The following is a 12,687-nucleotide window of genomic DNA, read 5'->3' on the forward strand; positions in this document are numbered from 1 at the left end:
ATACTGTATACTGGGTAGTTTCTTCAAGCCTCACAAGAGTCCCATAATAAAATAGGTTCTGTAATTATTCGATATTTTACATGCAAAATCTGGAGCTCAGAGAGGTTAAGTAACATGCCAAAGGTCACACAGCCAGTGAGAGAAGGACCAAAATTTATTTTTAAAAAACATTTTATTTAAATAAATAAAGTGTTGGGGGTGGGAAGAGCATACAAGCTGGGGGAGCAGCAGGCAAAGGGAGAAGCAGGCTCTCTGAGGAGCAAGGAACTTGATGCAGGACTTGATCCCAGGACTGAGATCATGATCTGAGCCCAAAGCAAAGGCTTAACCCGCTGAGCCAACCAGCAGCCCAAAGGCAAGAAAGAGTATCAAGCTAACTCTGTACTGAGCTTAGAGCCTGATGCTGGGCTCGATTGCACAACCCTGAGATCACGACCTGAGCTGAAATCATGAGTCAGACACTCAGTGGGGCGACTGAGCCACCCCTGCGCCCCACATACTCACTCTTGTGCAACGACCCCCACCCTCTGTCTCCAGAACTTTCCATTCCCCGAACAGAGACTCTGCCCCCACGAAGCCCTGTCCCACCCCTAGCTCCCATCATTTCCTGTCTGTGCAGATGGGACTCCTCTGGGGACCTTCTGGGAGTGGGGTCCTGCGGGATGTGTCCTTCTGGACCTCGCTGAGCTCCGTATCCTCGGGGTCCCTCCGCGTCGTGGCAGGTGCAGGAATGCGCGTCCTTCCCAGGGCAGAACCCTTCATTACGTGTAGGCACTGGTAAACCATGCTTGAGTCACTCGGTTCTGCTCTAATCGGAGGAGACTTTCATTAAATCACTTAACTTCTCTGGGCCTCAGTTTTCTCCAGCACAAAGGAGCTTAGCCAAAGCCCAGGGTGGAAGGAGGATTAAGTTAATTAATTGATAGAAAGGGCGGTGGCCGACATCCCGTAAGCACTCAAAGCGCATCAAAAGGCAGATCCGAGGAGCGTGCAATGGCGGCCCCTGGTCAGCAGGGGCCGCTGCCGTCGCCTCCTAGACGCACCAACCTCTTGGCTCGCGCATGCGCAGCTGAGCCTCCCTGCAGAGGTGATTTTTTTTCTCATGGTTCTTCCCCACCCTTTACCTCGGCCTGTATTTATTACTGCAGACCCTGAACCTGGCGGTGGATGCTTTCGCTGTCTGCTGAAGCCCAATTCCTTCCCCAGGCTTCTGCTGAATGTGGGTCTGGGAATAGCGATGGGGACAGGTAGCTCGCCAACGCCTGGTCCCCTCTCTGCAGCTGTGGGACAGAAAACCTCTCCGTGAAGGGTCGTTGTGGATGGAAGGACTTTAATCTCATTATTCTTTAAAAGTCAACCCCGCTCGTTTAAGTTATACTAAATTGAATTTTCGTCTTAAGCATTTCATTCACTTGAGAGCGAATTGACCCCCCTTTTAATGAAAACCTTTGCTTTTCGACAATGAAATGCCCCAATTTGCAAGGAAGTGCTGTGAAGTGCCTGATACGGAGCCCAGCGCGCAGTAGGTCGTCAATACATTTAAAGATTAACATTTATTGAGAATGGGAAAGTGTACACTGAAAATGTGTCCTTCGAGGGCACCTGGGTGGCTCAGTCAGCTTAGTGTCTGCCTTCAGCTCAGGTCATGGTCCAGGGGTCTGGGGATTGAGCCCTGTGGCCAGGGAGGAGACTGCTTCTCCCTCTCCCTCTCTCTCTGCTGCTCCCCTTGCTTGTGCTCTCTCTCTCTCTCTCTGTCAAATAAATAAATAAAATCTTAAATGAAACACACACACAAAAACCCCCCGTGTGCTTCAAATGGCACATATATTTGCCTTGTAAAGATTAACATTAGATGTGTCATGACACAGATGCTGGTGCTTAGAGCCTCCGAATTAACCCCCAGTGTAAAGGCTGTCAGGGCTGGACAGTGCTTTACAACACCAAATGTGCAAGGAAGGGTGCACAGGCTTTGAGTTCAGATTCCAAAGTGTGTTGTTTTCTGAGGACGCACATCTTCCCTTCTCCCGGAGGTGGGGAAGGAGGGAGGGAAGCAGTGCAGTCCCTCTCTTTTTGACAGCGTGAGTGTAGGGGAAGATTTATCTTAGGGGTGATTTTTTGTTTGTTTGTGTGCTAATAAGAATATCATTCGTGGATGGTACAAGAAAGACTTTCTACAAGTCACTATGTACCCAGCATTGAACTTGGCTCATTATAAAGAATAAAGATGCTGAATGGAATGTCAAATTTGCTCCCTCGAGCCAAAGATCTGAGATACAATAGTTTGTTAGGGTCAGATTAGGACACAAATGCAAAATAGACTTGTGAACCTTTGGTTAGGGAGGAAATGAAATAGAAAATGAGGTTGCACCTGGAAAGCGCTGAGCCTGGTGCCTGAGACATGGCAAACCGCGTCTCTGAAATAAATGTTGTACTAAGAGCAGAGATAGCTAATTAAAATAGCTGGTGTGTACTCAGCGCTGTGTCAGGCGCAGAGCTTATCCCTTTGAATGTCTGTCATCTCACCCTCCCGCCGTAAGGTAGCACCGATGACCCCATTTTACAGATGAAGAAACTGAGGCACGAGAAATCCAAGGACCTGGTGTAAGCACAGGTGAAGTGGGAGAGAAGGTCAGGCGTTCTGTGGGTTGTCACAGCGACGACGCTTACAGGATTCCTGGTGCAGTGGCTGGCCCATCTGTCTTTCTGGGATAAATGATTAATACCTGCTTTTAAAAAAGGTTTTTATTCTGAAATAATTATATGGCAGACAGTTACAAAAATAGTGCAGAGAGGTCTCGAGGATTCTCGCTCCACCTTTCTCGGTGGTTTCATCTTACATAATAGCAAAACCAGAAAATTGGCTGGCGTGCAATCCACAGACCCTTTTCACACTGTAAAGTGCTTTTAGCAGACGTGCTAGGCATTGCGCAAGCTGCGATAGCCGCCACGGTTAATATTCTCAGCTAAAGCGGCGCTTTTCGCCCAAGGCTCCTCAGTACTGCATTCCGGAAGCCTGCCCCCAGCTCTGGGTCGACCACCGTCCCCGGGAAATCCCACGGCCGCACCGTCGCCGGAAGGGTTAACCGGAGGAGCCCTTCCTTGCGCCTGCGCCGGGCGTTCCTTGTCGCCCCGCCCCCGTAGCGCGGGCAGATGACCCGCCCAACCGGCTTCTCCCTATAAAAGGTCAGGTGTTGACGTCAACGTTCTCTTCCGCCGTCGTCGCCGCCATCCTCGGCGCGACTCGCCTCGCTCGGATCTGCCTGGGAGAATCCACCGCCATCCGCCACCATGGTGAGCAGCGGCGTCCGGCTGGAGGCCTGGGAAGGCGGCGGGGTCCCCCCGGGACCGGTGCTCGCGGGTCTGGAGCGCTGGGGCCGCCCGGACATGGAAGAGACATGGCGGCGCCGGCAGGCCCGGGGGGGGGGGTGGAGAGGAAGCGGCCGCCGCCATGTCTGCGCGTCGTGCCGTTCGCCGAGCCCCTTCCCCACTTCCGGGGGCGCCGGCCCCTCGCGGGACCCCGGCCCGGAGCTGGGGCCGTGGCGGGGCAGGGGGAGCTTGTGCTGATGTGGCAGACGTCGTCATGGCGGGCGCTGTGCGGGGAGCGGGGCGAGGGCGAGCCGCCTTATGTAACCCGCGGGTCGCGAGCCGGGCTCGACTTTCTGCCGGGGTCGCCGGGGGCGGGGGTGGGCGCGCGGGGCGGAGGCGGGTTTGCCGCGCCGGCGCTGGGCCGTCAGGGCCACCTGCCGCCCTGCCTGCGCGTCCCCCTACGCGCAGCTGACAGCGGGGCCGCAGGCCGGGGCCGGCGCCCGCGGGGACCGCGCCAGCCCCCCGCCCGCCCCGGCGCCGTCCAGCCCCCAGCTGGAGGGGTGACCTTGGACCGCACGGAGGACCTTCGCTGGGGGGTGGGGAGCGGCCGCGGGGATGGGGTTCTCGGGGCGTCCTCGGTCCCGCGGTGGCCAGGGGGTTGCCGCAGCCCTCGGCGCCGCTGTCCCGCGGGGACCTGGTGTCGGTGCGGGAGGCTCGGCCGGGGTCTCCTGGAGTCGGGCGAGTGACACCTTCACGGGGGTGTCAGCCAGCAGTCGGGGTGTGCAGACGCCCAGCGGCCGCGCTCCTGTTCCCGCCTCGGCAGCCCCCACCGGGGGAGTCCCAGACCCCGGTCCCCCTGCCCCGGGGCTGGCCTGAGCTCCCCCTCCCCCGCCCAGGTGAACTTCACGGTAGACCAGATCCGGGCCATCATGGACAAGAAGGCCAACATCCGCAACATGTCCGTCATCGCCCACGTGGACCACGGCAAGTCCACGCTGACGGACTCGCTGGTGTGCAAGGCCGGCATCATCGCCTCCGCCCGCGCTGGGGAGACCCGCTTCACCGACACGCGGAAGGACGAGCAGGAGCGCTGCATCACCATCAAATCCACGTGAGCACGCCGCTGTCCCCGGGCGGGCCGGTCGGGGCGGGCCGGTCGGAGCCCGTGGGGAGTCCACGGCAGGGAGGGAGGAGGGGAGCAGTCCCGCCAGGGGAAGTGCAGCCAGCGAGGCCCGGGAGGCTTGGTGTTGGGGCGTGGGGCGCTTCCGAGAGGAAGGGGCTTAGCCGGGTGGCCTCCCGGTTCCAGGACTGCGGGGCTCTTGGCACCGTCAGGAGAAGTCTGGGCTGGTGCCACTGACAGCGAGCCACTTCGTATCTTCCTGCCATGTGTGTTCCCTCAGTGACCATCTTTGGTCTTAGGTGTCAGGCAAAGGGAGCACCTGGAGCAGGGACTGAGCGGCCGTTGCTCTCAGTTGGCAGCTGGGGAGATTCTCTGGGTGGTTCCGAGGCTGGCGTCAGTGGGGTCCGGGGGAAGCGTGGAAGGTTGTCCGCAGGTTTCAGGCCTTGTTTTATCACCTGGTCAGTATTTGGGGTCAGGTGTGTTGGGCCTGAGAGGAACCAGGACGAGGGGCTGGGCAGGTGGGCATTTGCAGCTGGTACTCTTGGCAGGGAGGTGGGCCTCCGGGCTGAGGGCAGAGCCTCTCGGGTGGGTCAGCTTCTCTGCTTGGGAAGTCGGATCCCGTCCGTAGGGCGGAGTGATCAGCAAGGGGAGGTCGCAGCACCTCACTGAGAGGTAGGAAAAGGGCGTGCCGACTCCCAGGGCAGGTCTGGGTGTACTCCCGCGTCCAGGGAGGGCAGTGGAGATGTGGCTTCCATCCACCCAACGTGCCCCAATCTCCTCAGGGCTATCTCCCTCTTCTATGAGCTCTCGGAGAACGACTTGAACTTTATCAAGCAGAGCAAGGACGGCTCCGGCTTTCTCATCAACCTCATCGATTCCCCTGGGCATGTGGACTTCTCCTCGGAGGTGACTGCCGCCCTCCGTGTCACCGACGGTGCCTTGGTGGTGGTGGACTGTGTGTCTGGTAAGCGGTAGGTCCCTGCATGTGTGGTTTGGGATGCTGCCCCCCTACCCCTGCCCCCACTGATGGAGACGCCCGTTCCCAGGTGTGTGCGTGCAGACGGAGACGGTGCTGCGGCAGGCCATCGCCGAGCGCATCAAGCCTGTGCTGATGATGAACAAGATGGACCGGGCTCTGCTGGAGCTGCAGCTGGAGCCCGAGGAGCTCTACCAGACCTTCCAGCGCATCGTGGAGAACGTCAACGTCATCATTTCCACCTACGGGGAGGGCGAGAGCGGACCCATGGGCAACATCATGGTATGTCATTTGCCTTTTGCGGTTGAGGGTCTCGGCTGGCTTGCTGTTTGCCTCGATTCCAATGCTTTGTCCATCTCCCTTGGAGAGGTCTTCGTTCTTGGCCACACTGGGAGGGCTGGCACCTCTCTGGGCCAGAGGGCGTGAGTCGAGGCTCTCCTGGGGACTCCGGGTGATGGTTGCGCAGGCAGGTTTACAACGGAGCTTGGGCTGTTTTTAAGCGGGTCTGACCTGCACTGTTGAGGGGCTGCGGGCTGGTGGGCGGTCCCACCTGTTGGCGGTCCGTGCTCACATACCCTGCCGCCAGAGGGCATGGAGCAGAGTTGGGCCTTAAAAATGATGACTAAAATTTCTTCACTTTGACCTGATGGCTCTTGAAGAAATCGGATGTCTGAGGCCCACAGTACCCAGGGGCTTTGTGCTTTTTGTGCAGCTGTTTCCGCTCATAGCATTTTCTCGCCCTTGCAGATCGACCCTGTACTTGGGACTGTCGGCTTTGGGTCTGGGCTCCACGGTTGGGCCTTTACCTTGAAGCAGTTTGCAGAGATGTATGTGGCCAAATTTGCTGCCAAGGGCGAGGGCCAGCTGGGGCCTGCTGAGCGGGCCAAGAAAGTGGAGGACATGATGAAGAAGCTGTGGGGTGACCGGTGAGCACTGCAGGGGAGGTGGAAGGGCACTCCCTGATGCTGCTGAACCTCAGCAGGGATTCGGGGCCAGTGGTGGCGATGTGGCTGGGGAGCAGGAGCGGTCTGGAGGCGCCTTCTGCCCACCTGGGTCTCCCCATGGCCTGCTGTCATTGACTTGGTGGATTCTTCCTCGCCAGGTATTTTGATCCCGCCAATGGCAAATTCAGCAAGTCGGCCACCAGCCCCGATGGGAAGAAACTACCACGGACGTTCTGTCAGCTCATCTTAGACCCTATTTTCAAGGTGAGCTAACGAGTTCCTTGCGGATGGGCCTCCGCCTGGGCTCTCTGTCCTTGGTCCTGGTGGCTCCCGGATCTGTTCCTACCTCCTGTGGCTGGGCAGAGCTGGGTTGAAAAGTGGGTGTTGGGGGAGGGTGAGGTGGGTTCAGCCCACCAGGGCTCTACTCTGATGACGAGCTCGCACTGAGGTTGGTCGGCGGAGGACAGACTAAAAGCGGGGGGAGCTTTGTTAGCAGGTGTTCAGCGTTTGTAAATCCCGGGCACCTTTGTGGTTGAGGGGTTAGGACAGACTCCTGTCCTGGGAGTCTATCTTGTTTCTCCCAGCTTGTCTGGCTCCCTGAGAGCTGTGCTGTTACAGACTTGTGGAGCACTGTCCTTGTTTTGTCCGTGGCTTTGTTAGGATTGCTGGGCAGGAGGCAGCCACAGGTTTCCGTTTTGTTCCCAAACCCACTGTGCTGTTTGTGTAACTCATCAGGTGTTTGATGCGATCATGAATTTCAAGAAAGAGGAGACAGCAAAGCTGATTGAAAAGCTGGATATCAAGCTGGACAGCGAAGACAAAGACAAAGAAGGCAAGCCGCTTCTGAAGGTGAGTGTGGGTGGGCCGCTTGGGGATGCTGCTGGCCCTGCCCTCTGGTGCGTCAGTGACTGGCTGTCGAGGCTCCACCAGACCCAGCCCCATCGCCAGCCGGGCGGTCAGGAGACCTGCGGTGCTGGCCTGTCCGGCAGGAGCAGGCTGGGATTCTGAAGGCTATGGGCCTTGCCTGAGTTTTGCGTTTCCTGCTGCAGGCTGTGATGCGCCGCTGGCTTCCCGCTGGGGACGCTTTGCTGCAGATGATCACCATCCACCTGCCTTCCCCCGTGACGGCCCAGAAGTACCGCTGTGAGCTCTTGTACGAGGGGCCCCCGGACGACGAGGCAGCCATGGGTATGTGGGGTTCATCTGCACTCTGGCTACAGAGCGCTGGTCCTAAGAGCAGTCTGCACCGGTGGCCGGAAGGCGATGCTCGCTGCCCAGCTGTGAGGGAGTCACATAGTTCCCTTTGGGGATTTCTTTCTTCTCAGGCATTAAAAGCTGTGATCCCAAAGGTCCTCTCATGATGTACATTTCCAAAATGGTGCCGACCTCCGACAAAGGTCGCTTCTATGCCTTCGGTCGTGTGTTCTCGGGGCTGGTGTCCACTGGCTTGAAGGTCAGGATCATGGGGCCCAACTACACCCCTGGGAAGAAGGAGGACCTGTACCTGAAACCTATCCAGAGGTGAGGTGCTCGGGGCTCCTGGGTGTGCCAGGCTGGTCTTTGTCCCACACCAGTCCCGAGCTCCCCCCACAGGGAGCGGGGCAGCGTGTAGAGGGGCCCAGACAGCAGGGAGGAACTCAGGTGAGGGAGGGACTTGTCTGGATGACGCACGTCCAGAAACAGGGGTTGGAGCCCTAGTTTGGGTTTGGACACATGTCCCTAAGCTCGAGGTGCTAGCAGCGGCTTGGTTGCGTGACTCCAGAGGCTCTGTCTGTTGGTGCCAGTCCCTAGTCCGGGTGGGGGTGGGGGAAAGACCGACCTCTAGTTCCCTGGGGCCTTGACTTCCGACAGCTGTCAGGTTCCCATGACATTCCTGTCAGCCTTGAATTGGGTGTGGGGCTTCATAGGGGAGGTGGGAATCTGGCAGGTAGCTTTCTGCTTCGGTGTACAAGGACTGGGACTACTTGTCACGGGAGCCTGGGCTGCAAGGTGAAGCCAGGGCCCGAGGCTCGGAGGCTGGGTCCACACTGCCGTTTCAGGCGGTCGGGGATGGCCACAGGCTCCAGAAGCGAGGGAGGCCATGTTTGGCCCTTTGGGGGGATCTCTGGTGTATGGGTGCTTGTCTCATCCCCCCAGGACAATCCTAATGATGGGCCGTTATGTGGAGCCCATTGAAGATGTGCCTTGTGGGAACATTGTGGGGCTGGTGGGCGTGGACCAGTTCCTGGTGAAGACCGGCACCATCACCACGTTCGAGCACGCGCACAACATGCGGGTGATGAAGTTCAGCGTGAGCCCAGTCGTCCGCGTGGCTGTGGAGGCCAAGAACCCGGCCGACCTTCCCAAGCTCGTGGAGGGTCTGAAGCGGCTGGCCAAGTCCGACCCCATGGTGCAGGTGGGTGTGTGCGGGCCCAGGGAAGGCTGCCTGTAGGAGCGCTTACCGTGGGGGCCTACGACAGCCTCTCGGACAGTTAGGGGGAGTCAGATACTCGGAAAGCCGGGTGTGTGGTGGGCATGTCTCTTGGCAGAGCAGCTGTGCGACAACGGGGGTTTCTTGCCCGGGAATCCTCAAGTTTTCTTTCATAGTTCGATTCTTGTGGGCTCTCTGTAGAGCGGGTTGCTCTGGGATGTAATGCTAAGAACCAGCACCACACACACCTGTGAGAGCTCTTGCTATTTTGCGTGACCCTGAGTTACCAGAAATCCCTGTTTCGAGGAAGTCTGCATTCTCCCAACAGTAGGGAAGCCTGGAGCCTGCTTTCCACCCATTTCCTAAAACTTCCCGGGGTCGCTGAGTGTCCTGGGGTCAGGGCCCAGGGGCTAACTCATGGGCCCGTTGCAGTGCATCATTGAGGAGTCCGGGGAGCACATCATCGCGGGGGCTGGGGAGCTGCACCTGGAGATCTGTCTGAAGGACCTGGAGGAGGACCATGCGTGCATTCCCATCAAGGTGAGGCCTGGGTCTGGGCTCAGGTGGTGGGAGGCCTGCCCTCCCCGGTATAGAGCCGGGCATGCAGAGGTGGCGTAGTCAAGGTTTTTTCTCCTTCCTTGATGTGTTTCTTCAGATAAAACGTATAATTGAGGAACAGTTCACTTTGGTTTTCAGAATCTTTGAGGTTGGCATCATGAAGGATTTGTTGCTTTCCAGGTGATGAAAACTGGCAAGGCAAGGTTCTAAAGTTAACATACCGTTTAGGTTTCCGTAGCCACCCTGAGGTCTGTTGGCTGCCCTGTTCTTACCTGCTTTTTTTTTTTTAATATTTTTTTTACTTATTTATTTTAAAGGTTTTTATTTATTTATTTATTTGACAGAGAGATCACAAGCAGGCAGAGAGAGGGGGGGACTCAGACTCCCCGCTGGGCAGAGAGCCCAACGTGGGGCTCGATCCCAGGAACCTGAGATCATGACCTGAGCCAAAGGCAGTGGCTTAACCCCGTGAGCCACCCAGGCACTCCTCTTACCTGCTTTTGCAAGGAGTTGGGTTTGTCATTTGTAGATGATGCCCCGCCTGTGCGTTCTGATCAGGACCCTGTGTTTTCCTGGGAGGTCCTTGCCAGGCCTGACTTGCACACTTACTTTGCAGAAATCGGACCCTGTAGTCTCCTACCGCGAGACCGTCAGTGAGGAGTCAAATGTGCTCTGCCTGTCAAAGTCCCCCAACAAGCACAACCGGCTGTACATGAAGGCACGACCCTTCCCTGATGGCCTGGCTGAGGACATTGACAAGGGCGAAGTGTCTGCCCGCCAGGAACTCAAGCAGCGGGCCCGCTATCTGGCTGAGAAGTATGAGTGGGACGTGGCTGAAGCCCGTAAGATCTGGTGCTTTGGGCCCGACGGCACTGGCCCCAACGTCCTCACTGACATCACCAAGGGGGTGCAGTACCTCAACGAGATCAAGGACAGCGTGGTGGCTGGCTTCCAGTGGGCCACCAAAGAGGTGAGGGGCTGCGTGGGTGTCCAGTGGAAGATGGAACAGTTGGCTGTGGGTTCTCAGAAGAGCCGGGGAGGCTCGCAGTCTTTTGGGGGAATCTTGGGGTCACCTGTCCTTGGCAGAGCAAGGCAGTGGACTTGCTTGCTGGGAAGGGGATCCTAGGGCGGTGGAGGTAGGCAGGAGACACAGCAGGTCCATCCCGGTGGAGACCTGGAGGCATTGGTGTAGCACTGGGACCGGTCCTGGAAGGCGGGGCTACAGTAGTTGCAGGAACTTGATGGTGGTCTTGGCTCCTTCTGCAGGGGGCTCTGTGCGAGGAGAACATGCGTGGTGTGCGCTTCGATGTCCATGATGTGACCCTGCACGCGGATGCCATCCACCGCGGGGGTGGCCAGATCATCCCCACTGCCCGCCGCTGCCTCTACGCCAGCGTGCTGACTGCCCAGCCCCGGCTTATGGAGCCCATCTACCTGGTGGAGATTCAGGTAGGGAGTTCGGGCTCTCTTAATTTTTCTAGGTCCTGTTTTGTTTAATAGCTGCATATAATACTCGTTCTTGCCTCACAGTGTCCGGAACAAGTGGTTGGTGGCATCTACGGTGTCCTGAACAGGAAGCGGGGTCACGTCTTTGAGGAGTCCCAGGTGGCTGGCACCCCCATGTTTGTTGTGAAGGCCTATCTGCCCGTCAATGAGTCCTTCGGTAAGTGGGGGCTCGGGGCCCCCCTCAGACACCTGCTGCTTGTGGCTTGTGGGCCCCAGGACAGAGCTGTAGTCTGACAGGCAGTTAAACCTGGTCCAGGATACGTCTGGACTTCTGCTCTAGCAAGGCCTGGAGCTGGTTTAATGAGAGCCATGGGTAGAATCTGCAAAGTGCTGGCTTGGACCCACGCAGCTGGGCAGTGGGGGCCGCATGGTCATGGACGTATTGGTCCGCCTTGCATGCAGATCCCTGAGATGGTGACTCTGCAGGGGAAGAAAACCTTTGGATGTGTAACTTGGCGAAACATTAAGGTCATGGCTAGCAGAGCAGTTGGTTTGTAGCCCAGGTTTATACTGTGGGTGAGCCCAAGAATGGCCAGCATGGCCTTACAGATGAACAAAGCTTGGGTGAGCTAGTTTCTTTTTTTTTTTTTATTTAAAGATTTTATTTATTTGATAGAGATCACAAGTAGGCAGAGAGGCAGGCGGCAAACCGGGCTCCCCGCTGAGTAGAGAGCCCAACGCGGGGCTCTCTCCCAGGACTCTTAAGATCATGACCTGAGCCGAAGGCAGAGGCTTAACCCGCTGAGCCACCCAGGTGCCCCAGAGTTAGGTTTAATGTGTGACCCAGTCTGGGTTGACAAAGAACTCTGATCTGTGTGCCTGCGCCGTCCCCACCTTCTCCGGACTTGGCCGTGGTGGTGGTAGGGACAGTCTCCTGATCTGGCTCATGAGCCCTGTGCCTCCCCACAGGCTTCACTGCTGACCTGAGGTCCAACACTGGCGGCCAGGCCTTCCCCCAGTGCGTTTTTGACCACTGGCAGATCCTTCCTGGGGATCCCTTCGACAACACCAGCCGCCCCAGCCAGGTGGTGGCCGAAACACGCAAGCGCAAAGGCCTGAAGGAAGGCATCCCGGCCCTGGACAACTTCCTGGACAAATTGTAGGCAGCCCTTCCCTGCAGCCCACCACCCCGGGTGGGACTCAGCACAGCCCCTGCACCGGCTGACGACCGACCACAGCAACAAGCCCTCGCATTCTCCATGACACCTCGAGACTGTCCAGACGGGGCTGCTCCACCTGACAGGTTCTGGGGCCCACCCAGTGCCATCACTCAGCGCGAACGCTTGATGCCGTTCCTCTAGATATTTATTTCGAGATTTCAGAGGCAGCAGAAATGCCCTGGCAGCAGGGACTGACTTGGCCGGTGTGGGTGGGGGAGGCGGGGTGGGACATTCAACACTTCTTTTTCCATTTCAGAAAAAAAAAAAAAAGCAAAGAACCAACACACAAAAAAAACGCATTAAGAGGTTTATTTGGGTAAATGGCCCGTAGTGGATTTTCCCAAAGAAAGGGGGAAGGAACAGGTGGGTAGACCTTTCTCTTTGGACAGAAGCTAGAAGGCAGGAAACTTGGTGTGGTGTCACCGTGAGCACCTCCAGCTGTATTCGTGCCATTGGAATAATAAATTTGATACAGTGGTGACTGTGTGTGTCCATGTGACTTCGTCCTTGGTCCGGTCAGGCTGCAGTGGGCCCCCCGGGCCAGTGTCCCCACTGTTGGTGATACTGAAATGCAAAAGGTTTAACTCAATCTTGAAGTATCCTCGAATGCCAGGCCCAAGCACGGAGGCCCGTGCTCAGTCTGCCCTTCCGGCCCAGGGTGCCACCCGGTGTGACGGGGCCTCTTAGCCAGACTCTGCAGAGTGGTG

The 12,687-nt window shown here is 57.5% G+C and overlaps 1 protein-coding gene and 1 non-coding gene across 2 annotated transcripts; both read left to right on the forward strand.

The window, feature by feature from the left end:
* Positions 1-3,141: 3,141 nt before the first annotated feature.
* EEF2 (eukaryotic translation elongation factor 2) lies at positions 3,142-12,461 on the forward strand. Its single transcript, XM_004771417.3, has 15 exons — positions 3,142-3,291; positions 4,203-4,417; positions 5,209-5,390; positions 5,473-5,684; positions 6,150-6,328; positions 6,505-6,610; positions 7,082-7,195; positions 7,396-7,534; positions 7,672-7,867; positions 8,483-8,741; positions 9,189-9,296; positions 9,931-10,284; positions 10,581-10,763; positions 10,845-10,977; positions 11,730-12,461. Exons 1-15 carry the CDS (start codon positions 3,289-3,291, stop codon positions 11,921-11,923), a joined length of 2,577 nt encoding a protein of 858 aa, XP_004771474.1. The 5' UTR covers positions 3,142-3,288; the 3' UTR covers positions 11,924-12,461.
* On the forward strand, positions 6,014-6,078 carry LOC123394500. Its single transcript, XR_006609276.1, has one exon. It is a non-coding gene; the product is annotated as a small nucleolar RNA SNORD37 (small nucleolar RNA).
* Positions 12,462-12,687: the final 226 nt, after the last annotated feature.

Source organism: Mustela putorius, unplaced genomic scaffold (genome assembly GCF_011764305.1).
Source record: "Mustela putorius furo isolate JIRA1106 unplaced genomic scaffold, ASM1176430v1.1 tig00000095_pilon_pilon_pilon, whole genome shotgun sequence".
Classification (NCBI taxonomy): Eukaryota; Metazoa; Chordata; class Mammalia; order Carnivora; family Mustelidae; genus Mustela; species Mustela putorius.